This window comes from Diplotaxodon limnothrissa, linkage group LG14 (assembly GCF_057381915.1).
Source record: "Diplotaxodon limnothrissa isolate DT_005_m linkage group LG14, D_limnothrissa_male_GT1.1, whole genome shotgun sequence".
NCBI lineage: Eukaryota > Metazoa > Chordata > Actinopteri > Cichliformes > Cichlidae > Diplotaxodon > Diplotaxodon limnothrissa.
Window position 1 is genome coordinate 26389762 of NC_140609.1, and position 26818 is coordinate 26416579.

At 41.4% G+C, this 26818-nt stretch overlaps 1 protein-coding gene across 1 annotated transcript in view; it reads right to left on the bottom strand.

The window, feature by feature from the left end:
- The window catches only part of schip1 (schwannomin interacting protein 1), a 240416-nt gene that overhangs the window by 139271 nt on the left and 74327 nt on the right, over nucleotides 1-26818 (bottom strand). The window contains exons 6-8 of the mRNA XM_085371734.1: nucleotides 14768-14832; nucleotides 13894-13965; nucleotides 13528-13663 (exon numbers count right to left, since the gene is read on the bottom strand). Of these exons, the coding sequence (XP_085227860.1) occupies nucleotides 13528-13663; nucleotides 13894-13965; nucleotides 14768-14832 (273 nt within the window). The remainder of the gene's footprint in view (nucleotides 1-13527; nucleotides 13664-13893; nucleotides 13966-14767; nucleotides 14833-26818) is intronic.

Consider the following 26818-nt stretch of genomic DNA (forward strand, 5'->3'; position numbering starts at 1 on the left):
CAAACAGTACTCGTGAGAGCACAATATTGAATTTGTAAAAGACTCATATGCAAATAAGGAATGGTGGTATAGAAGTGTATATATTGTGATTGATGTTCTGCAGTTCGAATGCATTGACTGTGCCAAAGCGACTCAGGCCATTTCCATATTCTAGCCTTTATGGCATGAGGGGAGATAGTTGCCTCCTGGAAATGTAAATCATCAAATGAAATATTTATCCCCACCGAAGAACAAAACAGTGTGTGGGCAGAAAAAGAGCCTTTCAATTAATAAGAGAATTATTGGACAGAAACTAGCCTAAAGCTCTGATATTTGGTGAGATATTAATTTTCATAACTGCAATTAATAAAACATTACTGGAACTGAAAAACTCTCTCTCTAAACTAGTTAGCTTCTCCCTGCGTGTACCTGGTGAACTTTCTACCTCTGCTAGCCCCAAGTTAATTCTGCTTCCTACAAAGCAGTTAAAATGCCTTCGATTTAATACTGATGTGATCTCTTTTCTCAGCAAACCCTATGTTCCTCACAGGAGTGGGAAGCCACAGAAGAATTGTTCAGGAAGCACTCTGTAGGAAGACTTCTGTTCTTTTCCTTACATTTGCTGTCCTCTCTGTCGTACTCTCTCCTGCACATGCCGTTTTTTTCTCCACAGTTCATGAACTCAGGGAATGAGTGATTTTGAAACCGTGGAGCTCCATAGGAGAGGAAAAGCGTTGTCATATCAAAGCTGTCAGCCATTCTTTGTTTGCTCTATGAATCCTGCATGCATCATTTCCTAGACAGCTGATGCAAATATGCAGACATTGAACATTGTCTGGTGCAGAATGCCTGTTGTCACTCAGGATACACTTAGAGTAGACGTGCTGTCTTTGAGGCAACACTTGCAAAATTCCTAAATACACAGAAACAGAAAGTGTAGCTGTTAGCTTAAATGAACAAATGCAGGTTAGGCATATCAGATACATTTAAATGTAGTGAGAAGGGGGAAAATAAACACTAAGAGAAGTTAAAAGTTTTACAAGCTCAGGTCTGTTCCTGCCTTTGACAATGACATGCATATACTCATGCATTCTATATGAAGACACCAGATGGCGACAGCTGTGGCTGCTAGGGAAAACCACGTGTTACCCGACTAGTTGGCAGTAGTTCCTGGAGGTTGCTGGCTAGTTGTACTAAAAATCTCCCAGTGATTGCTTTGGTTGTTAGCACATTGCCAGAACTGGCTGTGGTTTTTCATGTTTGGATGCAAAACCTGCTAATTACAAGTCGAAAATGTACAAAGCAAACCAGAAATTATGTCTAAGCACTGCAGCCACATGCTTCATACAGCACAACTTTCACTTTGAAGGCAAAAGTCTACATTTTCGATTTGTGTCACATCTTAACAGCGTGTGTAGACAAGTCTGTCTCTTCTATTCAAACTACAACTACAAGCCATGACCTAGTGACTTTTCCCTAGTGACAAGCAGTCGCCAGGGGATCCGTGACTGGTTCATGGGGCTGTGTAACTGGGGCTTTAGCAATCATTTTCCCAGCAAATGCCATCAACCTTCATCAACCACTCACAGGAGGACACTAATTTTTCTGTCTTGACTGCTGGTTGCCAGATAGTCATGGGCTGGTTTCTAGGCATGTGTGACTGATCCTACATTGGGTGTTCATAATAATCTTGACAAAGGAAGACAGTTAACATCACATGGTTAGTGGTCACATGCCTGCGGTTTTCTGTCTTGACCTCACTCATTTCAGATCATATTGAATATAAACTTAAGTCTATTTTGAGGATTATCTGGTATGCAAATGCCACTCATTGGTTATGAATGACTGAATGACTGAATGAATGACTTGTCAAACACAAGAAAGAAAAAGTGGAAACCTTTCAGAAACCAGCGAGTAACCAGTGACGTTACCAAAATCTTTACCTAACTGTACTGAAACACTTAGTGTCAACATTTATTTAATTATCTGTATACTATATATCCAGACATTATGGTAGTTGAGTCATGACCTTGAAAATCCTCAATGAGTGGCCAGTTTAGGTGACTTTAGTAACACTAAGCTTAGTAGCTAAGGCAGTCTGGGTTAGGAGGTAGAGCGGTTTGATTTCTGGGTCCTCTGGTCTGCATGTTGAAGAATCCTTGGGCGAGACGATGAGCCCCAAGTTGCCCCCGATTAATCTATTGGAGTGTGAGTGTATGAATGTCACCTTAAATTAAATGTGTGTGAATGGATGAATGAAGCTTATAGTATTTTGAGAGAAAAGCACTATTTAAGTAACAGTCAATTTACCACAAAATCATGCCTACTTGAGCTTTCTGAATTTTCTCACCTGTTTACTTACTAATCTTTAGTTCTGGCATCTTATATTTTCTTCTTCTTCACCTAATCACAACATTACTATGAGGCTAACAATAACATTTTTGGCTTGGCACAGATTTTAACACCAGACACACTTCCTGACAGCCCTCCCATTTATCCACAAGCTAGGCCCCAAAGCCGGGATAAATGGAAGGATTTGCATCTGGTATAAAAACCTGTGCCAAACCAAATATGGAGTTGAATCTGCTGCAGGAAATAAGGGAGCAGCTGAAAGTTGTGAATGTAAAGTTATATGTCTCTGACGCTAAAATCTTGTTGTTTACTCAAAAAACTTTGTGAATGTGAGTGTGAATGGTTGTGTCTCTGTGTTAGCCCTGCATCAGATTGGCGAACTGTCGACGGTGTGTCCCGCCTCTCGTGTTATGGCAGCTGGGATAGGCTACAGGCATCCCAAGACCCTGATAAGGATAGTTGGAAGAGAATGAATGGATGGATGGATATTTTAAATTTTCTCACTTTATTTTTTTCACATTGCATTAAGCTCCAATGAGACACAAAAGTATTTTTTTTTTATCCTGTTTAAAGTGCTCAAAATCTCTTGCTTTACTTTCCTCATATCTGCCTCAGTAGGCTTGCTGCCACACCCCTTGATGGCACTTAGTTTCACCCGCTCACCTTGGCACTCCATGAATTTATGCGTAAAATCAAAGCTCGTCTTCTCAACATTCTGCCTTTCAGCAGAAAAGCTTCTCCTCTTCCTAATTACCATCTCTCCCTTTACGCCTCCATCCTCCTGTCCCCACTCTTGATTTACTAAAAATGGTTTGCTTTCCCCGAGAAATGTCATGTGAACGAGGAGTTGCACTACGGTTGCTGTGAAGTCTCCCTTGTGACAGGCAGGTGCAGTATAGCGCCTTGGTTTCCGATCTTCCAGGTGTCTCTAATTATGATACTTTGGCTCACCCCTGTTCCATTTCCACACGTCTTACAACTCTTTCACATACTTTTTTTCAACCATGTTCTCCTACAAATGCTTTGAGAATACATTAAAAAAACGACCTTCCTCCTTCGTCATTGTCATAGGATGAATAACTGGGGCAAAGTGATGACCTGTAATGTCAGTGCGGCACAGGAATATGCACTGTGTGATGATAGGGAACAAAGCTGGTTTTCACTGAGCTAATGAAACATGAAAATGCTCCATAGAGCTCAGGATCTCCCTCTTTCCCTTTACGGTCATGTCTTCTATCAAAGTTTCTCACTTAAAAAATGAAAAAAAAAAAATCGAATCTTAAGTTGTGGAGCAAATGTGTAGTTTCAGCAAGGTAGAAAGTTTCGTGAGCTTACTTAGAAGACAAAACTTACACTCACTTGTGAAAGTGGAGAGAAAGCTCCACAGGAGAGAGATGAGACTTTTCCAAGCGGTGAGGTCTTTACTTCACGATTGCACATTATTTCCATGGGGCACAAAGTGGTTGTGCGATGATAACATTATAAAATGTTTTTGTCTTTATTTTATTGACTGATTTCCCTCTTTATCTGCTCTCTAATCATTCCCAATACACATACATCATTACCAAGATGGATTTTTCTGGGTGAGAGATTTAGGTTAGTAAGAGAAAGGGACTGTGGAGGAAGAAAAAGAAGGAGAGGAAGCCTCTTCTCCATCTTTTCATTAATCACAAATCAGTTTGTTTCTCTCTGGGGACCAGAACACTCAGTGGGAAGAAGAATAGGCTTTTCCTCTCCCCCTTTTATCTCCCTTCTGTTCAATACATTCCCCTCTCTTCTTCTCCTCAGGATTTCTCCTGTCTCTAAATGCCAAAGCAATAAACCGAGAAACAAAATCCCCCTCCTCACTCTCACTCTCTCCTTCTCAAACAGACTGCATGTTCAGTATTTTAATAAAAATCACAGCTTAGATGGTCACATCTGAGAGAGCACATACACACCAAAATGTATGCAGACACACACACAACAACTGACTTCTGGTATGCATGCAGTCTTTTATATTTCCAAAGTCGGTTCAGTGTATCCTACTGTTCCACGCCTCAGCAGTCACTGTGACTATTAGTGGGATCTCACAGGGCTGAATAAGCAGTGGGATTGTTCGACTTGAATAACAACACGGAGAACTTCTCTGAAATATAAGTTCAGACTAGGCTGTGAAAACAGACTCATTGTCTGAGTGGGGGAATTTTGCCATCTTGATAGGAAACAGGAAAAAAAGCAGCAAGTGTACAAAATCAAAGAAAGGACTTCTCTGTACAGAAGTAAAATGATTTTCCTTGCTCACTTCGGTGATCTATTCTAAGTAATTATTATCATAGTGAAACAGCCAGTCGTTGAAAAGTTAATGCTCCACTTCCTGTAATCTTTGCCGGTGTACACAGACAAATGTGTCCTTTCACGAGTACCTACAGTACGTATGACTAGCTATGCCACATAAAATGCATTCTATTATGCTCAGCAAAGCATTATACAGTACATGTACATGAAAGAAGATAACGACCGGTATGACATTGAGTGGTTTCGTGCTCATGGCAGAACTGAAACCTTTATCTAATCTTAGACGTGTATCGCTCCATCTCGATACTCGACTTTAGCTGCAAACCACTCGTCTCACAAGTAAAAGACACGTGCACACATAGCCACATACAACAGCAGCGGGACGAAAACTTTGCACCCTTATGTGCGCATATACACCCAGAAGTGAACTATTTTCAGTTTTCAGGTTCACATTTTAAAAGAAATGCAGAATACTAAGCTTTCTGGGTGAAAGTAAGTGATGTATGCGTTGATGTTTTAGTGTGCCACCTTGAGTCCCAGCTGAAGCGAGCAGCCAGGGCAGGGCGGAGAGAGGATAATGATCCAGCTGATAATGGAGGAGTGAAATCTGGTAAATGAGGCTGGATATAAAACGTGCTGCAGGCTGTTCCTTTGCTCTCTGTGTCTCTCTCTCTCTCTCTCTCTCTCTCTCTCACACACACACACACACACACACACACACACAAACACACACACACACACACACACACACACACACACACACACACACACACACACCTCAAGATATCTTCTAGCTCTTGAGGTATGAATGTGTAAAATCATGTCAAGTATAAATGAGCGCTACGGTAACATACTCTTAATTACCTCTTTCTTTCCTATGTGCATACATGTGCACATGTATGTGTGATGCACTTATGCATGAATAGCATGAATTATGTCTGAGGCAGAGAGCATGAACTCCCCTATTAATAAAACATTTCCATTACTAGCGCTAGTTATAGGTAGGCAGAACTTGTGGCACAGGAAAATAGACGCAGTTCCATCTTCATCTCTATTTTTCAGTGTCGCCTAAAAGGCAGCACAAATGCACTGCTAATGAGCTACAGGTAGCAGCTGATGTGCTAATACACACTTTATTCCAAAATGAAATGAAATGAAATCCAGAGCCAGTGCTCTGGATAAATACTGAGCAAGCTCTTATTCGTTCAGAACAGACAACAAAAAAAATTACACAGAACATGAAAAAAGCAACACAAGTGATTTACTGTGAATTATATTTATTATTATTATTATTATTATTATAGATTTTTTTTTACAAAATTCTTATCTCACTGATGATAATCCATATTCCTTCTCTTCATCCTCTTATCCAGTCCTCTCAAAAAAAAATATTAGATGCTTTCTTTGTAACTCCCACTATCATGCTTATCAGCTTTCAGAATTAAATTGAGTCCTGTGTCCATCTACTTACTGTTGGACACTTTACAGAATAAAGTATCACACTTTACAGCGCGTGGCTGCTCTTGATTACCCCTGCAAAGCCCCAATCAATAGATTCTAGAGCTAAGATAATGAATAATTGTATCAGTCTGTTGCACTTCAAATCATCGCTGTCTCCAATCAGGCTTTGATGATCAATTACGTCTGTTTTATGGAGCGAGCAGGAGATCAGTGAAATACCGTAATGGTGGTTGTGGGATCAGTAAAGACAGAAAGGCACTCTTGGTATGAGAAAAGGGGAAAGGAAAGAAGGTGCTTTTTGCTCCTTTTAATGATATATGTTGTAACATGCTAGGTTTTTTCAAGCAGATGTATTTTTTTATATTAAAATGTTATCAGAGAATGACGCACGTGTGAGTATCTTTTGACTTTGTGAAGGTTTGGGAACGCGTCTCAATTTGCTTGTCTGTGTTGTTGCACAAATACTGTTCAAAGCTGCTGTTCTCTTCTCCCTTTGCATTGGTTAATACTGACGTCTCCATGTGAAAGTGGGATTTGTAAAGCACATCAGTTGCTGGGGCCCGAGTGACCTGCAGTTAACAGCACAATATTTTCTACATCAATGTGTAGTTTTCACAGGTTTCTTAAAGGTAGTTGTTTATTTAGATCATTGTAACACAACCTGAAAATGTTTATATTAGCTAGCAGTGGATAACAATAATTTGATATTACCATACAATGCGTTACATTTCATGTAATATCAATGCAGTCACTCAAATGAAATGCTGGGAGTAAATTCCTCTGTAAGGTCTCAAGGGAGTTTAATCCACCATTGTTTACTATTTGTAGACTCTGTTATTATCATGATCTTTCTTCTGTTTTCATCCCAGCACATTTTGACAGCACCAATTTATGTAAAGGAAGTTGAGAATGAAATTGGAAGGGGAAAAAAAGGGTGAAAAAATAGGGAGGGATGACATTTTATAAATAGAAGGCGGGCTAGAAAAACCCAGCAGCTTGTTCGCAAGTCTGATGTCATCCTGAAACCCTTTAATATTTAATTCAAAGTGTTGTGAAATTAAAAAGGCTCAAGGAGAAAAGGAAAGGGAGGCAAAATAGAAGGGACGCAGGGAGAAAGGTAGAGCGAGACAGATAAGAGAGTGTAATAAAAAAAAAAGCAGCTCACCTCTCTTTTTAATTACAAATATGTTGATAATGAGCTATTAATTTAAAAGAAGAGGCCCTTGACTGGCATTATCAGACAGAAGGGGAAGGGGGGTGTTTACAAACTGAGAGTGTCCTCTACACAGCAACAACATCAGCGTGCCTGCAGATCTGGATAGGGTGTTCTGAAACTGTGTGCCTTTGAATCCAGATTGATAAAGTAATTGATAGTCAATAAAATGAATACCTTGCAGAGTAAACACTAGATCCATTTTGATAAAGGTTTTTTTTTCTGCTTACTGGACCTGGACTCCTCCCAGGTATTGGGTTAGTCTATCCCAGCAAAGCAGAACAGTGACCTCCTGTGGATTCTAATATACAACACAAATGCAACATGACGTCACACTGAAGCGAGGGCTGTTACCATTTGCAAACATGTCCCAGGTGAGAAAGGGCCCATGTTTGACTTGACATGCTGCTGGCAGGTGATTAACAGAGAGTCAGACCTCGGTGCCCTCCATTAGATATTATTACGCAGAAGGCTCCATCTCCCTTATACATAATTATAAGAGTCATATGAATGTCCTTCACATGTCTGCAGGGTGGTTGTAACACTGGAGCTGGAGCACATATTAGAGACTCAGATTGTTTTAAGTCAGTTTGACTTGGTTACAGCCAAGAAAACTCAGCAACGTTGAGATAAAGAACCAGACCGTCTCCGCACAAGACGGTGATGGACTGGTGCGGGGTCACTAATGATTCTGTCAATCAATACCATGGCTGGTGTGTCACAGCAGTCTTTTGCATCCTGTCAGGCCCATCACTCAGTGCACCTCAGACACAGTGAAGAGCCAGCACACACAGACCTACACGATTACTATGCGGCACATCTCATCTAGGTGAGAGATTATGACAAGAGGGATTATGTCAATGAAATCTGCAGCCCACAGACCCAGCATCACTCCCGAGGACTAAGAAAGAGTATAAACCCATGTGTAGGATACCTTTTCAATCAATTTCCTCCCTAATGAACTGCCTCAATGAGGCTTCAATAAACCTAAACTAATTCAAGGCAATCCTTAATCTCCTGACCTAGCCTTTTTGCATTGTCCCTGGTATTACAGTAACAGGATTGTAAAAGCATTGGCTCCAGATACACCCGTCCTCAAGTGACGAAGAGACTGGTGGGGGTTAGCATTAATTTCCAAAGCCTTATGTTTCATTTGCATAATTACCATAAATCAGTGCAGGGATGTTCTGGTCGACAGTAGAGGGGAACAGAGAAACGCTATTGGGAAAAGGAAATGTTTGGGAAGGTGACAGCATGCAAAAGACTGCTGACTTAGCGGGCAGTGTGGTGATTAAGGAATAACTGTGTTATTCTAAAAACAAAGTTAAGTATGTCGTGATGGAAACTGGAGTCCCCCCCCTGTATCAATCAGTGAATCATTTCGTTAAAATAATAACTTTTTTAAACTGCTGGAAAAATATCCAAATAGTTGGTAAGTATAACAGATAATTGTAACGTTTTTTTCACCTGTTCAAAGAGTTTAACATTGCAGGTGATGCGCTAAACTTTGATGCTCTTCAAGATAAATTGGGGATATTTGGCTTCAAAGAAACAGATTTGATTTAATTGACTTTGTGGCAACAGTTTCAGTAATGCTTTAAAAATATTCATACTTCATGCAGCATGAAGGTACCTTTTAGGGAATGCTGCACTATGAGCTTAATATACAGTAAATACAGCAGAATGAAGCCGCAGTAAACACGAGGGAGAGCCATTTATACAATAACAATACTGAGGTCTTTGGGTAATCACCATTCTACCTGTGTAACACAGTAGGTGATCTTTGCTGCTTTCCTCTACATACAGTAAAGAAAGGTTGACTTGTGCAGTAAACTAAAGGATCCGTCATTAAAACTATGTGAGCTCACTGACGGGGAAACTATTTGTATCCTGCACTGGATTAAATGGGTGAAACAAATGTGAGGGGTTAAATGCTTTGACACAGGGTACAGACTGTGCAGCCTGCTGGCTCAGTAATCTGCTGAAGTTCTTGTGCTTTGTGTAATATTGAATTTGAGTCATCTGCAGAGCAGTCGGGGTTATTTAAGGACAGCTACAAACATGCAAGAGGTTAAACCGAAGACCTAAATAGGTAGTGCTATATTGCTGAAAGATTAATCTCTCTTTGAAGCCATCTCCTACTTCATGCTGTACATAAAGAGCAGACAGTACAGTAAGCTCACAAAAGTTCCCTAAACTTTGCCTAACCTCTTTTATCTCTACTTCCAGGCCTCCACAGCTGCTGCTGCTGCCTGGTCTGATAAAGCCAAGAGAACAGTATGTGGGTGAGCAAATGATAAAAACAGACACTGAAACTGAGAAAGATGCAGGGACGCTCTGAGAGAGCCATTAAGACTGAGATGGAAAAAGAGAAAGACATAAAATACTCTAAGAACTAAATAAACTATCACATGAAAGGAGGAGGAGAGTGTTAAGAGAGCACTGATGGAGGGGGCAGAGATGGAGACATATGACAGCTGGCAGACAGAGAAGGCGGCACTCCTCTGCTCAGTTTCCCTGCACCTTAGCAGGCCAGATGGACTGAGTTGGCCCTCTGTGCCCTTCATAAGCCAACACACACACACACACACACACACACACACACACACACACACAATATGCTGGTTTCACACTGTGATGTTGAATTTATGTAAAAGTATTAGGCCTCTATGTACTTACAGAGTAATTACCGAGCAGTTAATTACTGTTGCAGTATTTGACTTATTATATTTCTGCTAGATCTTAAAGATGTTGTATTAATCTAGTATGTATTAAAAAGAAAACCCAATAAACTCGACTGTGATACAGGCCCTCCCTCTACTGTCAAAACTCTGCTACTACATTAAAGAGCATGGATCAGCACCAAAGTAAAGGACAGCTCCCACACTCCAAAACAGTCCCACAAATTACCTTAAAAAAAAAAAAAAAACAAGGAAGAAAACTGAACTAGAACCTCTATCAAAGCCCTCAAATTTTTAAACTTAAAAATAACAAACCTCTTGTTTAATTTTTAAGATCTCTGGATGTTTGTTTTCATTCTCATTTCTCCAGTAATTGAGCAACAACACTGCTAGAGGCATAAAAAACAGATTCAGCCAGTCCCAAAACAGTATTGATTGATGTCTGGTTATAAAAAGACATCTATCATCTAGACAGTCTAAAATTGAAGCTGCACTGGACTGTGTGTTCATGTGCCCGTGCCTGTGTGTGTGTGCGTGTGTGTGTGTGTACTTGCTGGTGGTCTGGCTAGCCGTGTTGATGCAGCACAATATTATGAAACAATAAAATGTAGACAGCTGATTCATGTCTCAGCATAAAAGCCAGAGTTTTGTTAGGTTCCCCTTTAATGAAACCTATAATTTCTGCCACCCTCGATGGCGTTGCCACACAGCAGAGGGATCGATCATAAAGAGAGATATCTAGAGCTGCTCGATTTTGCAGGATTGCCATGGCAATTAGTGAGCCAAGTTGCAGTGCGAAAAGTAATTTACACAGTAAAGTCACATGTCAACCACATCTTTCGGCTGAGAACAGTACACTCATCTCTCTTAAACACACACAAGGGTGGGGAAAAAAAAGAAAAACACCCACCCACACAGGCTGCAGAGTAATGCAGCAAGGTTTTGTCAAAGACTGATGTTGTAGTCACAAAGGTTAGAAACTCAATCACTTTAGCGATGGCTTCCACGTCACCGTGTCTCAAGACTCCATCCCGCATATGTGTGTGCGTGTGTGTTTATCCATGAATGTACAAACACCAATGTGTGCTGAGAATGATTAGCTGGGTCAACAGAAATGTAACAGGGCGGAGATGTCACAACCAGCTAAAACATTACCGTAAAGACAGGACGACTAAACAAAGGGAGGGAAAGGTCAAAAAGCGAGAGAACCTGTGTGAAGCGAGACAGCTTCAACATAATAGCGCAGATTTCGCTGGGCTATTGCGATCAATTCTCTTGAAATCACAAGAGAGCAAAAGCTGACTCTTCCTTTCTCACAGAGGAGGGCAGATCTACAACATCAGCACATTCAACCGGTGAAGCAACGTCTGTTTTTCATCCGCCTTTCCTCTCCGCCACTCTCCTCCGTCTCCCGTGACCTTAGGGTCTATTACACGCACGCTCCCGCGCTGTCTTTCTCTCTTGGTGATGATCATCTGGCCTTGTCAGCAGGTTGAAGTCACTGAGCTAAGCATTTCCCCGCCACATAAACGATGTCTCTTTTGTGTGTGTTTGTGTGCTGTTGTCGTGTGTACAAACTTGGCTGATGGCATTATACGCAAACATTCAGGATGGATGCGCGCGTATAACGTCATCAACCACCAGCTGCGAATCTTATAGGTCGCCTGACAGCTTCTAAGCCAGCAGATTGTATTTCTGTTCCACAGCACTCTGTATTCTCTTCACTCATAACCCACTCGACCCCCTTTTGTCCTCAAGAATCCAAATCCAAATCTTCTTCAGTGTAAAAGCTTTTCTCTGTAGTGACTGAGTGGACAAGTACCACCCAAGTGTGCTCAAATGCAGAACTCTCCCAGCCGTCTCTGAGATTTAACCTGCCTGTTGACTTCAGGCTCAGAGATTAGTAGAGGAGTGTACACACACTTGCTATTCAGCCAGAAGCCTGAAGACGACGTCAGTACAGAATTATAATGACCACAACAGAAGCAGTAGAGAAAATCCCAGGGATTTACTGTGGTCTGGTTAAATGGAAGATCGGAAGATGTGCTGAATGAGAATGGCATTTCGGCTGCTCTCTATTCTCAGCGTGCGCTTGCTCTGAGAGTGTGTTTAAGAGAGACCACATCCCCGTATATTTACTCTTTGATAGCGGCTGGTTCTAAGTTTGCGGAGCAAATAAACTGGCTTTAAGATACTGCCCCCTTGTGGACATAAGTGGGACTACGAGCACAGTTTCACAGTCTCTACAAAAGGCTTGTCATAACTTGGAGCAACATATTAAAACACTGACAAGAAAAGTGAGAAAAATTTGTGAACTTTCTGTATTTATGTAAAAATAAAGTCTCATGTGAGAAAAAGAAGAAATCCAAAACACTGTTGTATTTTATCTAATAAAATTAAAATATACTGTTTGTTTCTACACAGCAAATTAAAGCAGAAAGAAAAACAATCAACACCATTCAATAAAACAAAACAGGAATGTGTAGGTCAAAGCTATTTTGACTTTGACTTTGACTTGTCGACTGATTTGGTTGCATATAGCTGGAAAGCATCAGAAAGTCAACACAGTGACTGCATTTACTCACGCTGCTAAAATGACACAAAATACTAAACGAGGTAAACCACACACCCCAAAGTCACACCCAAAGGCTTAAAGCAGCCAGATAAGCTAACTAACATCTCTGCTCGTGTGTCTTTAACAAGACGGCACAAAGAAACCAAAGAAAGAAACCTTTACACAACTACACTGTAGAGAACACACAACATCTGGCATTCATCCCAGAGTAGTACAGTAGAGGGAGCCTAGTAATTATGAGTTACTTTGCTGCTCACCATGTTAAAGGGGAAATGAAATCCTACATGTCACGGTCCCTCCTAAGGAAAGGTTTGGTAATGCAGCAATGCAATATCCCTAAAACTCAAGTAAAACAACAAAGGTTTAAACAACTAAGTTCCACATTGAAGTGCGACCAAATTAGAGGCCAGACATTTTGCCTTCATAAAAATATATATGAACAAAAAGCAAAACTAGCTGAGCTGAATGAAAACATTGACGAGCTTTAATCAATTCAATTCAGTTTTATTTATACAGCACCAAATTACTTCAGCAGTCCCCTCCAACATGTTGTAAAGTAAAGACCCTACCCTACCAATCTACAGATGCTAGGTTGAAGTTAGCGCTTCCAAAAAGTTTCCGTTATCAGTTATTAAATCCAAGCTGTTAATGGAAATGTGTAATGTGTCTGTTTGACTGCACTTCTGAAGCTCAGATAAGATCTTATGAACAAGTAGTACAGAACAAACAGGTAAATCAAAAGGATTTTCTTTTGCCACTGTACTGTCACACACTTCTAACATAAGCCTGCATATAGTATTACATATTGTTAACATACAACACAAAACTACTGCACCAACCAACACGTGACTAACGGCAGTCATTTCTAGTCATTTGTCACACACACACGCTCAGACACGCAGCCTCCTCAAATGCTATCACACATGTAGCATGTTGTTTAAAGCCATACATTTGTAATAGAACATTTGCTTGACATGGGCGTGACTTACTGGGGTGCTGCCGTCTGACAGGGTCAACATGCTGATTGACATGCTCATCTTATCGGAGGAGGAGAGGGACGGTGGGGAAGGGCTCCTTTTCTCCACTTCCTGTCGCTGCAGGAAGTCACGCCAAGCCCGCTGAATACTGCATGTAAAAGATAAAGAAAGATTCATTTGAACTGTGACTCACTGAAAGCTACAGAGAGGTAAACAGGCACAAAAATGTTCAAATCTCATGAACGCAATGATGGAAATTAACATAATAGTAGTTATACACAAGAAATGAAGCACTTTATTAAATGTTTTTTTAATGACTGCAATTAAAACAAAAGTCTGCAAATGGCCCTTTTTTAGACAGATAAAAGAAATACTCACATCAACACCTTGTTCTCAATTGGTGGCAGGTTGACATTGATGTTGTTGTCTAGGTTCATAGTCAGGTGATTACTGAGCAGAAGAAAAGGGGAAAGGGGTAAAGACATTCAAAGAACAACAAACAGCACACACACATACATCCATACAGGTCCAGTCTACGTTATCAGTAATTAAACAGTGGTAAATCACTCCTATAGAGAAACTGCAGCAGAACAAGAGCAGGATAATCATTCTGTCTCTGTGCTTATTACTATAAGGTTTACCTAAGGTGTGATTTGATGCTGCAAAGGGGATAGAGATAACCCCCCCCCCCGATGCTTCTTCTTCTTCTTTCCATTAATCTGCTAAGGACAACTGTTTCAGAGTGAAATAAATAAAACAGAAATTAACTGGATTAGCCCCTTGCTGATCGCTGACATCAGAATTCCTTACACAGGTGGCTTATGCAGCTTCTTCTTTCAATATGTTAAATTGCAGGTCTGCACCAGGGCTGCTGTCTGCAACATCCTGCAGTTAGAAAATCTTGCGATGGAGGAGTTTCTGAAGAAATTCCGAGCACAGTTTCATGGGTTTGCATGTGATGGTGGAGCTGCTGGGATGAGTGAGTAAACAGAAGCAGCCACAGTCTTGATTGAAAATATCAACCGTAACCTGATCGTCATTTGCTGAATCATTCACAAGTTAGTGTATCTGAAGAGGAAAACATGCGACTGAGAATACTGTGCATTAAAAACACACCATGATACTCTCGTATCATATTTATGAGTTAAAGTCATATTTATGAGTTAAAGTCATATTTATGACTTTAACTCATAAATATAAATATATAGGACTACTCTGGGTCGGTTATGTGTGCACATATAACCAAACTCACCTGTGCAGCTGGAAGCCTTCATTATTAACATGCTTGTATCCACTCTGGAGGCTCTTGAGATGAATCTGTGTAAGAGATACACAAGAGGGACAAATACAGAGTCAAGCAGCTGGGAACAGGAGGAGGAGGAGGCGATGAGATGAGAAAGATGAGAGGAGATCCCAGCATTTTGTGTGTGCGTGCACAATTATGAATGAATGTGTGCCAGATGTGTGATCATTGTGCTGAGATCAGGGACCCCTGAGGGATGCGGTTTGGCAGCATTTTGGTTCACTTAAATGTTTTCTTGAGAAGTTAGTAAAGTAAGCTTTGAAAAAATTCGGCCATCTGAGCTGGCTCAGCATTTTCCAGGCATTTGGATCAGAAGCACACAGAGAGAAAGAGAGAGAGACCAGGGCAGAGCAAATAAGTCGCAAAGGACATCATTGATGTAGCAATGGCACAGCTGTACAGATGTGCCAATCACATTGGAGATTAGAGCAGTAAAACTTTACTCCTCTACTAAAATTACTTTTAGCTCCATCCTCCAGTCCTCGCCAGCTGCTCTCCTCCCCTTGGCTCCATTCTTGAGTTTTAATAGTGCTTTATAATGAGGACAGGCCTGCCTCTACATAATTGAACATACTAATTCAATTACAAAGGAGCAACAATGTTTAAGTGGAGCATTTCTTCCTGATGAGCCAAGCGAGTCGCATCAGGGCACCAAGCATCTATCAGCGTCATCCCAATGTATTTGTGGATGTGTGTTTATGGGCAAACTTCAATTTTATTTGGCTATTATTGTTATTAATTCATTACTGCATAATGACCTATGCACGAAAGAATATATTGCATCTATTAAATAGCAAAGTGGGCTGTAAAGAAACCTGCACAAAGAAATATTTTTGCAGCTCGCACATGTATGACCACACTAAGACAAATCACCACACTCAAGTGGTTAGCTGATGCTTTGGTTCAAGGTGTTTAATATTCATTATATGTGTTGATATATAAGTTCCCCACTTAATAACTATGCAAGTGTCCTGTCCTTCTGAAGTGTTACTTACACAAACGTAGTACATAAATAGTGCATTTAAAACAGTGTAGGAACCACTGTCTTACTATATTATAGAAAAAGGCTTATAAAAATATCTTGTTTGGCTGTTTGCTTAATTTCAGTGTGACAGGCAGTGTTGTTTTTTTCTCATTTCTCTGCCTCCCAGAAGGAACAAGCAGCTCATTAGGCAGAATCAAGGACTTTGACTAGTGATCAATGACTGTTTCAAGAAGCTTTTTCCTCCCCTTCTCTTTTTTTCCCACTTTGTCTTTTCCTCTCCGTTTACTCAGATGAAATAAGGTTCACTGAAAGCACAACTGCAGCTCCACTGAACCCAGACCTCCCTGAACTGTCATTTGTTTTGAGAGCCGGTGAAGTCACCTTTGCATTTCCAAATTCCCTGGAAAGACAGTAGGTTTTATGCTATAGAATCCACCAGTTTCACAGATAGAAATCCAATTAAACACTTTCTCTCTCTAGAGAAAGAGATACCAGAGAATTAAACAACATGATGTAGAGATAAGCAGAGTATAAATGAGTAGAGATGTGTGTGTGTGTGTGTGTGTGTGTGTGTGTGTGTGTGTGTGTGTGTGTGTGTGTGTGTGTGTGTGTGTGTGTGTGGTTTTGAGTAATAGAGGTGCTGGGAGACTGAATGAGGCGATCATTTCAATTTCCCCTCGAGTTACTGATGGTACTGTCACAAGCCTGACCAGACAAACTGTTAGCCTACTTCAGCACACACACATACGCACACACGCATCCACGCACACACTTACAAGCACACAAGGAGGCACTAACATAGAGACACGCGTCACAAACATTAACACAAGCTGACACACAGAATTGAATCCTTATTTATTGTTTTACTGAAAAGAAGAAAGTACAACTAAAACTAATTAATCAGCATGCAAACTGAAAAGTTTAGTGCAAGAATAGTCGTGTTAAATGGGTCGTAACCTCACTCAAAACATAGAGAATGACACTAAACAGTAAAAACATGTGTTTGCCTTACACTGTAAATGTCCATAGAAACATACAGCTTCTCACACATTCATCAGTAATACTGAACAATACACACACACACACACACACACACACACACACACACACACACACACACACACACACACACACACCACAGTAATGCCACAGGTGGGTTAAATTACCAAAATTATTTTCTCTAACGGTACACTAGTATGTGCAAACTCTTAAATTGAAATGATATTTATCTATAATTATTTTTGTTAGGAATTCATTTTAAAATTTGTATTTTCTAAAAACATCTAAAAAGATAGTAAAACACATTATTACGTTTTTATTAAGATGCCTAATTACCATTTTTTATTTGCATTCAATAATTTGTTGAATTTCATTTTTAGATTTAAAGTTTATTTCCGTACTTAGCATAACAATAGATCAACATTAAGTTATTTAAAAAGGTGTAGTTTATTTACGGTAAATTGCATTTAAGTATTTGTAGTACCTCATCCTTCACGTCATTTTTCTCATCACTGTTTTTTGATCCTTGCTTGTGCGTATGGGAGGTTGAAAAACAAAAACTGCAACGCAAACATCAGGAGTGCGTTATTCATCACTTAAACACAATCCTGAACTCAGGGGGACATTTACATTGACTTTAATACATGGTATTGATTTTAAGACCTGTAGCAGTAAACATTTTGCAGTTACTGTGTACCAAACCAAAAGCTCAATGTGCTATTATAAGAATTTATTAGATCCTGTTTGAGTATTTTCTCCTGCTATCCGTACCTGTATCTTTCCATTCTGATCTGCATGGAAAACCACTATCCCAGTTTTAGAGAAGGAATACCAAAAATGTACCGGAACATAAACCAGAGGTTTGCATAATTTAGTGGCAGAGTCGACAGAAAATCTATAGTCATTTTAGGCTTTGGCAGTGCCAAGCAGGCTTGTATTGATTGGTGTGAGTGTTTGTGTATATGTGAACCTGTGTATTGGTGGATTTATGGTAAAGTCAGGCACAGTAGAGAGAGGATGGAGTAGGGAGGCAGGGAGAGATGCTGATGCAGAAGAGACCTTGAACTCCCAGGAAATAACAACAGAGGAAATAGAGCTAAAGGCAGCCAAATACAGACCACAAGACCTGTTTCATTATCTTCCCTTCCTTCGCCTCCTCTCTCTATCCCCACTGCTTTCTTCCTTCATCAGTCTTTTCTCCTTAACTCAACTTTCCGAGAAAATAAATGAAAATAAAACAAGACAGGCACAGGGAGGCAATGAGAAGAGAAAGCACACAATTAGTGGAGATGATAAAGAGGAAAGTCAGCGATTTAATCACACTGTGAGAAATATACTGGCATTAGGAATAAGGACAGACAAAGCAGAGTGCAGTGGACTAGTAGTTGTTTTGGAGGTCTTTTTTGTCGTGTGTGTACGGATCTATGTAAAGATCAATCAATAGATGAAAATACAGGTATACACTTCACCTGAAATGGTATTGAGAATTGGTCATAGGGCCATTAAGAATAAGCTTGACAGGACATGTCAAAAACGACGGATGGGCAGAAAGTGTCTAGGAAGGCCAAATGCATTCAATATTGACACCCTTTACTGGCAACTCTGAACTAAGAGTTTGAGCTCTTGCCCTTCAGATTGTAGCTATCATGACAGAACACTACTTACTCATAATCACCCAACCATCCATTCATCGTTTATCTTTCTTTTTCAGGCACTTATCCAACTTTGGGTTACAAAGGGCTGGAGCCTATCCCAGCTGTCACAGGCCAAGAGGTACTCAAGGGACTGGTTACCAGTCACTCACATGGCTACACATTTATTATATATTTGGCTTTAAAGCTTGGCCACAGCTACTTGCGGAGTGTGCATCCTGGCCATATGAAGGGGAAAGACTTATAATTAAACTCTTCTTAGTTCAATGGATGGTTTGTTTCCCACATGCAAAGTTTGGTGTTTCAAACTAAATTGCACAGGCTGAAAGATGTTCAAACAGCTGATTCATGTTCTGTAATATCCAAAATTTCTGATTAACAACCTGGGAGTGTTTACATTTTTTTTAAACAGGCAGTTTACCATAACCCTTCTTATTATATCATGGGCTCAAAACCAATTGTTAAAATGTGTTTTAAGGTGGTATTGACAGGCTGGTTTGTGGTAACTGATGCTACACATATTACATTGTTTTTTATACTTTTTATTGCTTTTATATAATTATTTTAGTGTTTTTTGTTTTGCTTTTACAATATTGTTTTTCTGTGTTACAGTTCTCTGTGGAGTTCCTGCCTTATTATCTTGTTAATACTTTAATACCTGGCTGCACATCACATTTTCTAAAATGGGACTATAAAGAATGGCTCTACCTGACATGAATTGAAACATAAAAATGACTATAGAAGGCTTTGTGGTGATGTTTGTGTTGTTTTGCACACTGGGAACAGAAGATTAATCAATCAGAAGTGCTGTATATTTAAGGTAATTTACATATTTTGCTCTTTTATATTGGATGTTGCATAAACGTGCTCTCTCACTGTATGAAAGAAAACTAGACAGCCATGACTTTTCTCTTGAAATGATGTAGTTGGAAGTTGCTGAAGGTATTAAAGAAGAAGAAAATTGGTGAAAGGTTCTTTCTTGGCAAAGGAAAGAAGGGATGTGGAGGCGGAAGAACTGGCCTGTGTGCTGAGAAAGAATTAAGCTGGACCAAGGCCAACTAGCCAGAGCAGCACAGAGAAGAGAGAAATGGCCTTCCTGGGAAGTGGCCTTCATCTCTCCTGTACGAGTGTAAATCTGTCTCTTGTACCTTGACTGATCCATTAACACATACTAACACTTACACACGTGTCTTGCAAACTCAATCATCCAGGTGAGGAAATCCCAAAAAGTTGATTCTTCAGTCTCATAAAGACGAGATGGAGCATGAGATTGTCTTTCTGAGACTGAAGAAGTCACTTTAGATAAGTACCGAAATGCTTTTCACAACGAAAACGCTACGTCCAGATGAATAGAATCAATGTTTTGGGATTCACACACGTGATTTAACCAGGTAATCACGGTCAGTTTAAATGCTCAAATCATAGATCAAAATTAAGTAATTAATTAAGACAAAGCAGGATAAGCATATTCAATTAAATGAAATCACAACAGACAACACACATTTGTGTAGAATAAATAGAACAATGTGCTTCATTGCTGTCATAAAAAAGGAAAAACTCAGAGTGCTAGACAGTTTTGTACTATATCAATTATGACTGATAAAGTCATAAAACTGTTGGTTCAAGTGAAGCCAAGATTAAGTATATTACACAGGATAATTTGTCAAAAAAAATAAAAATATTGTCAAAGCTCGATGTATGTTTTTTGTTTTTGATGTACTGCAGACTGTGTCCCTCTAATGGCTGTGTAGTAATGGTATAAAACAGTAATTGAAATATTAGTCCAGTGCTTGACTGAACACACATTCATATTAATTCAATCCCAGAAACTGATGTATGACTGTGTATCTATCAACAATATGTCAGCCACCAAGCAAACAAATAACGACATGCATAAATTATTTCCTGCTAAATCTAGCTGGAGGTTCCCCCAGTTTAATAACCTTGAGGCTAGGAGTTATTCCATTCACCTTTCAGCCAAAAAGCTGTCATGATGTGGTCTTCCACTGATGGTAACCTAACTAATTTAAATACTGTCATACCATCTGCGGTGCTACACAGACCCCTCCCTCTCTCTCTCTCTCTCACACACACACACACACACACACACACACACACACACACACACACACACACACACACACACACACACACACACACACACACACACACACACACACACACAAACAGACACGCTAGCCAAAGAGCTTGGAGGCAGCTTCTATCAGTCAAACCTCCCTGGGGTTCTTTGGCCTAGCCAGCCAGCCGGCGCCATCTCTGCCATCAGGCTCACATCCTCATCGCTCTCTTCTGCCACAGGGACACAGAACCTGTCGGAACACCCTGCATTTGTGTGTGGGAGTGATAGCAAAACCTGAGAACAGGTGCTGTTATCTCTAGCTATTCCTGACAAGGCACTGTGTCTTATTGCTTCCATGTGTGTGTGTGTGTGTGTGTGTGTGTATGTGCAGATTTTTCCCAGTGTCCATTGGGATTCGGTGTCCAAACACTGGCAATGTCGTCCCCGAGTGACCCTGCAACTAGAGGTGGCCTATACTTTTTCTATGGCACTCTTTGTTGCACACACACACACACACACACACACACACACACACACACACACACACACACACACACACACACACACACACACACACACAGAGCCCTTCATTCTGCCTTGGGAGTTAGGTTAATAACTGACGGTGTCAGAGACGGAGAGGACGGACTGCAAGAGGAGGAAATGGAGCAAGGAGACAACCTAAAGATGTAATACCATGGAGAAAAGGTGAAAAATCACATCACTGCCAGCGAACACAAACAGTAATAAATGAAGATGGAATGATGCTGTTAATAAGCAAGAGAGGTAAAGGGGGTAAAAGCTAAAATGATTTAGCTGAACCTAAAATGTCAAAGGAGTTCAGTTAAGTGGATAAGGACCACACCGTGAGCAATGCCAGCTGCAGGAGGTGAGAAGAGTTGAGAGCAAAACATACACACATGCACAAAGACACAGGGACACAGACACACACAGAGGTCCCCAGTTGTCGAGGCAACAGACTGAGCATCTGTGTGGTGTCAGATTGGAGCAGGAACTGGTCCACTGTGGAAAAACATAATTCTGTGCATGCAGTGTATCTTTTTTCTTTGCACTTATCAAATTAGAAATTCAGACTCAGACCACAAGCTGTGGGGGGTTTGTCGCACCAGAATAACAATCAATTTATTTGCAAAAACTGCACTCATATGAGAGAATGTTGTTAGCAATGCAGGCATTCAGGCGCAAACCAATGAGGGGCAACACGACTTTCAGTGTAACAAAACACAGCACACCCAAGTTGAGTCATATGATATTACTGTGCCCTTTACATGTTGACATACTAATATAATAGCGTATAAAGATCCTTTAAGACTCCTTCGCATTAATCTCATGCCTTTTTTAATGGAGAAATGACAGTCTTACAAGGTCACAGCTCGTAACATTTCTGCATCACTTTCAACACTACAACATGAAGGTGTCCTGTGACAGACAGACTGATGAAATCAGCCAAGTTTGAAATGATCTTAATTGTCAGAAAGTTAGGTCTGAACTTTTAACCAGATATGAAAGATCAAAGTACAACAATGTATCCTTTGACACAGGCAGGGGACTCATTTTGTCTCACTGTGAAGCCACACACAGCCTGAGGAAATGTACACTGTCGCTTCCTTGTGTCCTTTTTTCCAAGCAGCATTTCCAATGTGTAGTTAACAGGCTCCCGGTGGGCCATAATCAGAGCGGTAAAGCCAGCCGTTAACATGCCAGAACAAACACACTGTAAAGCAGTTCCTCCTTTTACAGCACCAATCAATACTACCTGTCCTCCACGGCAGCTGAGCATAACACCACAGTACTAACGACTGCACTGTTGGATGAAGAGCAATATATATGCAAAGAGCTGAAGGTAAATGTATGCAACCATAAAGTTGTTTTTATTGGGCATTATGGTCAAATGGAAGGATCGGCATTGCTGCTTAATAGGATTGTAAAGGTAGTTGTGGAAAGAGTAGTAAAAGAGATGCAGAGTAAGGAATGTGAGCTCCCTAAGGGCTTTTTAGTTCAGGTGATATGGTTCTATTCAGATCTTTATTTTGCATCTGAACAAGGCCGGAACACGTTATGTTAAAGACCGCTAAAGTGCATTAAAATGATTAGGCATAGCACTTAAAGTAAAGGCTGCAAACTCTACCAAGTCATTGTGACTCTAACTCCATCACATGAAACTATAAAGATACTGGATCCAGACTGATAATGTAACTCGCTTTTATCTTTTGTTAAAACAGTTAAAGCCTGAAGAGTTAACTGTTCGGTTTTTATGTTTTAAATTTGTATAGTCCAAGCCAAAGCTGAGATACCAGGGTGATGTTACTGGAGTAATTTCACCAGGTCGCACTTAACTAACAAGACACCTCTTTAACTACAAAAGTGATTGAAACACAAAAAGTTGCTATTCTGAACTTCTAAAGGTGAGATAAATCAAGGGCCATCATGGCTGCTTAAGTCTACATGCTGTTTTTCTTGCAACTTTCTAAACACATAATCAAATAAATGACACATAAAGCCTGTTTTCTTTACAGCCTTTGTGCTCACACTACATGCACACAGTTCAGTACTTGCAAATACAGCTGCACACACATATACTTTACACAAAGCAAACAATTAACGCTGGGCTTTAGTTGTGAGTTAGAGCTGAGACTGTCCATTAGCAATGGTCCACTGCTGTTCAGGCTTAATGAAGTAGAAAGCCAAAAGCAAGAGAAATCCTGCAAACCTAATTGATGAGAGGAGGAAAGAGGTAGCGGAAGAGAGGAGGAAAGAACAGAGTAGAAAAGAGAAACCCAAAATTGCACTGTTAGAGGTGATGAAGCAAGAAGTAAAAGGGGCAGGGAACTAGCAAGTAGAGACTTTCCATTACTGTTTTTAATTGATCCATGTAAAGCTGCCATGTTAAATGTCTTTATCCCGTCTTAATTCCTTCAGTGTATTTACTAAATGCTTGCCTCTGCTCAAAGATATCATTGTATCTTGTTCTTGAAAGGTCTTTTTAAACATCTTTGTGTCCATGACAGTAGCTTAACAGTAGCTTGCAGAAAGCCTGGCTCACTTTTCTTCAGCTCAGCAGGAAATTATTAAAGTCACGGTCCAGTTAGCTGCTGGTCACCCTCAGCCCTGTGGGCCTCAGCTTGAACCACCCACCTGTGCTGGGCCTCTTAAGAAGGCACGGTGCACAGTCGTACACACACACACACACACACACACACACACACACACACACACACACACACACACACACACACACACACACACACACACACACACACACACGCAACTGTGCTCCTTACTGTGGAGTGAGCATTAGGCAATTAGCTTTGCTGGGCTCTATCTAAAGCTTGGCTTTGCTCTAAAAATCAGCAGTGGGAATGGCATACCAGGCTTATGAGGCAGGCAGGGAGTGTGGGTGTTCATTAAAACACCCAGCACCATTCACGGGGTGAAAAAAGGCCATAAAAGCAATTAATCTGCCCATAAACAAGCCATTCGCCTGTCCAACACACCCACGAACACACTCTCATGACAGTGGGAGCAGGGAGAGGGAGAGGTGAGGAGCTGTGCCGCTTGTTCCTCCCGGCTCTCTTTCTCATTATCTCTCTGTGTCTCATTCTGTTTCTCTGAACTACTCAGACAAATCCAGAGATCTTAAGAGTTTTTTTTTAAATCTAAAAAAGTTTTTTCTAGTTAAATCCTGCAGAGCAAAGTTGTAGAGATGAGCCTCAGATAAGGTGGATAAAAAGTCTCACGTCACACTTGCTACAGATCACCAGACTGATACACTGACAGCACGGCCCAGATGTTTTCTTTTTAGAACTGTCTATGATGTTCTCTCAGAGCTTTTTGAAAAGTTTAGGACCATTCATCTCTCTTTATCATGCATTTCATTACTTTGACTCTGTCCTTAAAGATGGATGCCCATCAATAACATCATGCAACTTAAATAAATCTAGTCTTCTGAAATTAATAATAATACTTTATATTCCAAAGCATTAAATTGCATATAGACTGGAATGATGCTGTGACCAGAGACTATAGAAAACAAATGATATTCTGCAACTTTAAGCTACTATGGGTCAAATAACCAATGGCGGCAGGAAGTGGGCGGAACCCAAGACAAACGTTCTCAATTTCCAGGCAACGACTGAAGTAACTACAGATGAGAGTGAAGAATACTGTTGATTGAAATATGAGCTGGCAGCAAACACGTTAGAGGGTCACCTAGGCAACCAGTGGAATGTCTGCAAACGACCAGCCGTCACATTTGAAGTGATGTGCAATTACTGTGTGCATCCTATAAGCTTCAAATGCTTTTTATTAGCCATTATCACACATTAAATAATTTAGTCATAACAAAACAAATGGCCTTGAACTAGACTGTAAAGGACGTTCTATGACACTGTGATGGTTTCTGGTGTCTTTTATGTGGTTGCCTGCTGGGGAGGTGGAAGCACGGAGAGGGAGAGGAAAAGGCTCGGTAAAGAAGCCCAGCTCTGTCCTGGACAGCCCCCTTGACTCCACTGAGAAGGTTGGTGTGAGGTAGGGCTGCCACAAACAATTATTTTGATAGTCGACTAGTCACCGATTATTTTTGCGATTAGTCGACTAATCAGATCATGCATCCATTGAACGTAAAACGTACAGCTTATTGCACCAGCGTGCATCTGCTCTTATATAACTATCATTAGCTTACAGCTTTAAGTGTTTAAGGTATGTGCTAACTAAAAATAAAGACAAGATGATAGTTTATTAAATTTAAATGAAATTTGCAGATTGTGATCTGTGAGTTTAATAAACTCAGCCGTCTGCTCCTTGCTATCTATAATATTGTCACGGTCCGGGGCAGCGGCCGTGTGAAGAGTGGAAAGGAGGACTCAAATGCAGCACTTACTCAGATGTGAAGGTGATTTATTGACAATATCAAACATAAAGTGGAGATGGCAAAACAGAACTAAGGATGAACTAAACTGGGTGAAACTACACAAAGGAGTGGCAAACCTGAACATGAAGGGAGAACAGCAGGGAGAGCACGCAGGGGATTTCACAGGGTATGAACACAGACGACGCGACGAGGAGCAGAGGAAATCACACACTATAAGTACACAAAGAGACACTGGGAAATCACACACAGGTGGGGGAAACAGCTGGACCTGATTAACCTGACGAGACAGGGGAACACTAACACCAGGGACCAACAGAGGGAGCACAAACCCAGAACCCAGTGTCTAAAATCCCAAACACAAACCATCCCAAAACAGCCATGAATAATAATGAACGTAATAACAATAAAGAACATAAACATAAAGTCACTGAGTCATGGTCGCAGGACCATGACAGTACCCCCCCCTCAAGGGCTGGCCCCCGACAGCCACAGAAACACACCACCAGATCCGGGCGGGCGGCAGGGGGCCCAGGACGGAGGGACCGGGCCAAGACCAAAGACGGAGGCCCCAGAGTCCCAAACAAATGTTCACAAAAAAAAAAAAAACTCACAGGGGAGCAGAGTCCAAAACACAGTTCAGGTGGCCGGCCAGGGGCCCGATAACACAGGAGGCCAGGATGGGACAGTTCAGGAGGCCGGCCACGAACAAGGCCGTGGAGGCGCACAAAAGGTTCAGGAGGCCGGCCGTGCGGAAGGCAACGGCGGCCGCTCAGGCGAAGAGGGTCCGGGTGCCGGCCGTGCGGAAGGCAACGGCGGCCGCTCAGGCGAAGAGGGTCCGGGGGCCGGCCGTGCGGAAGGCAACGGCGGCCGCTCAGGCGAAGAGGGTCCGGGGGCCGGCCGTGCGGAAGGCAACGGCGGCCGCTCAGGTGACGGCGCCCGGCCAGTAGCCTAGCCAGCGGTCCAGAAAACGGCCGTTTAGCTCCAGACCCAAACGAGGCTGGGCCAGGCGAGGCTGAGGGCACGGAAGCCGGGACCGCAGCAGGCGGAGATGATGATGCAGACACGGAGGCTGGACCAGACGATGATGCAGACACGGAGGCTGGACCAGACGATGATGCAGACACGGAGGCTGGACCAGACGATGATGCAGACACGGAGGCTGGACCAGACGAGGCTGACGAGGATGCAGACACGGAGGCTGGACCAGACGAGGCTGATGAGGATGCAGACACGGAGGCTGGACCAGACGAGGCTGATGAGGATGCAGACACGGAGGCTGGACCAGGCGAAGCTGATGAGGATGCAGACACGGAGGCTGGACCAGGCGAGGCTGATGAGGATGCCGAAGCGGAGGCTGGACCAGGCGCAGTGGGTGAAGATGAGGATGCTGTGGCCG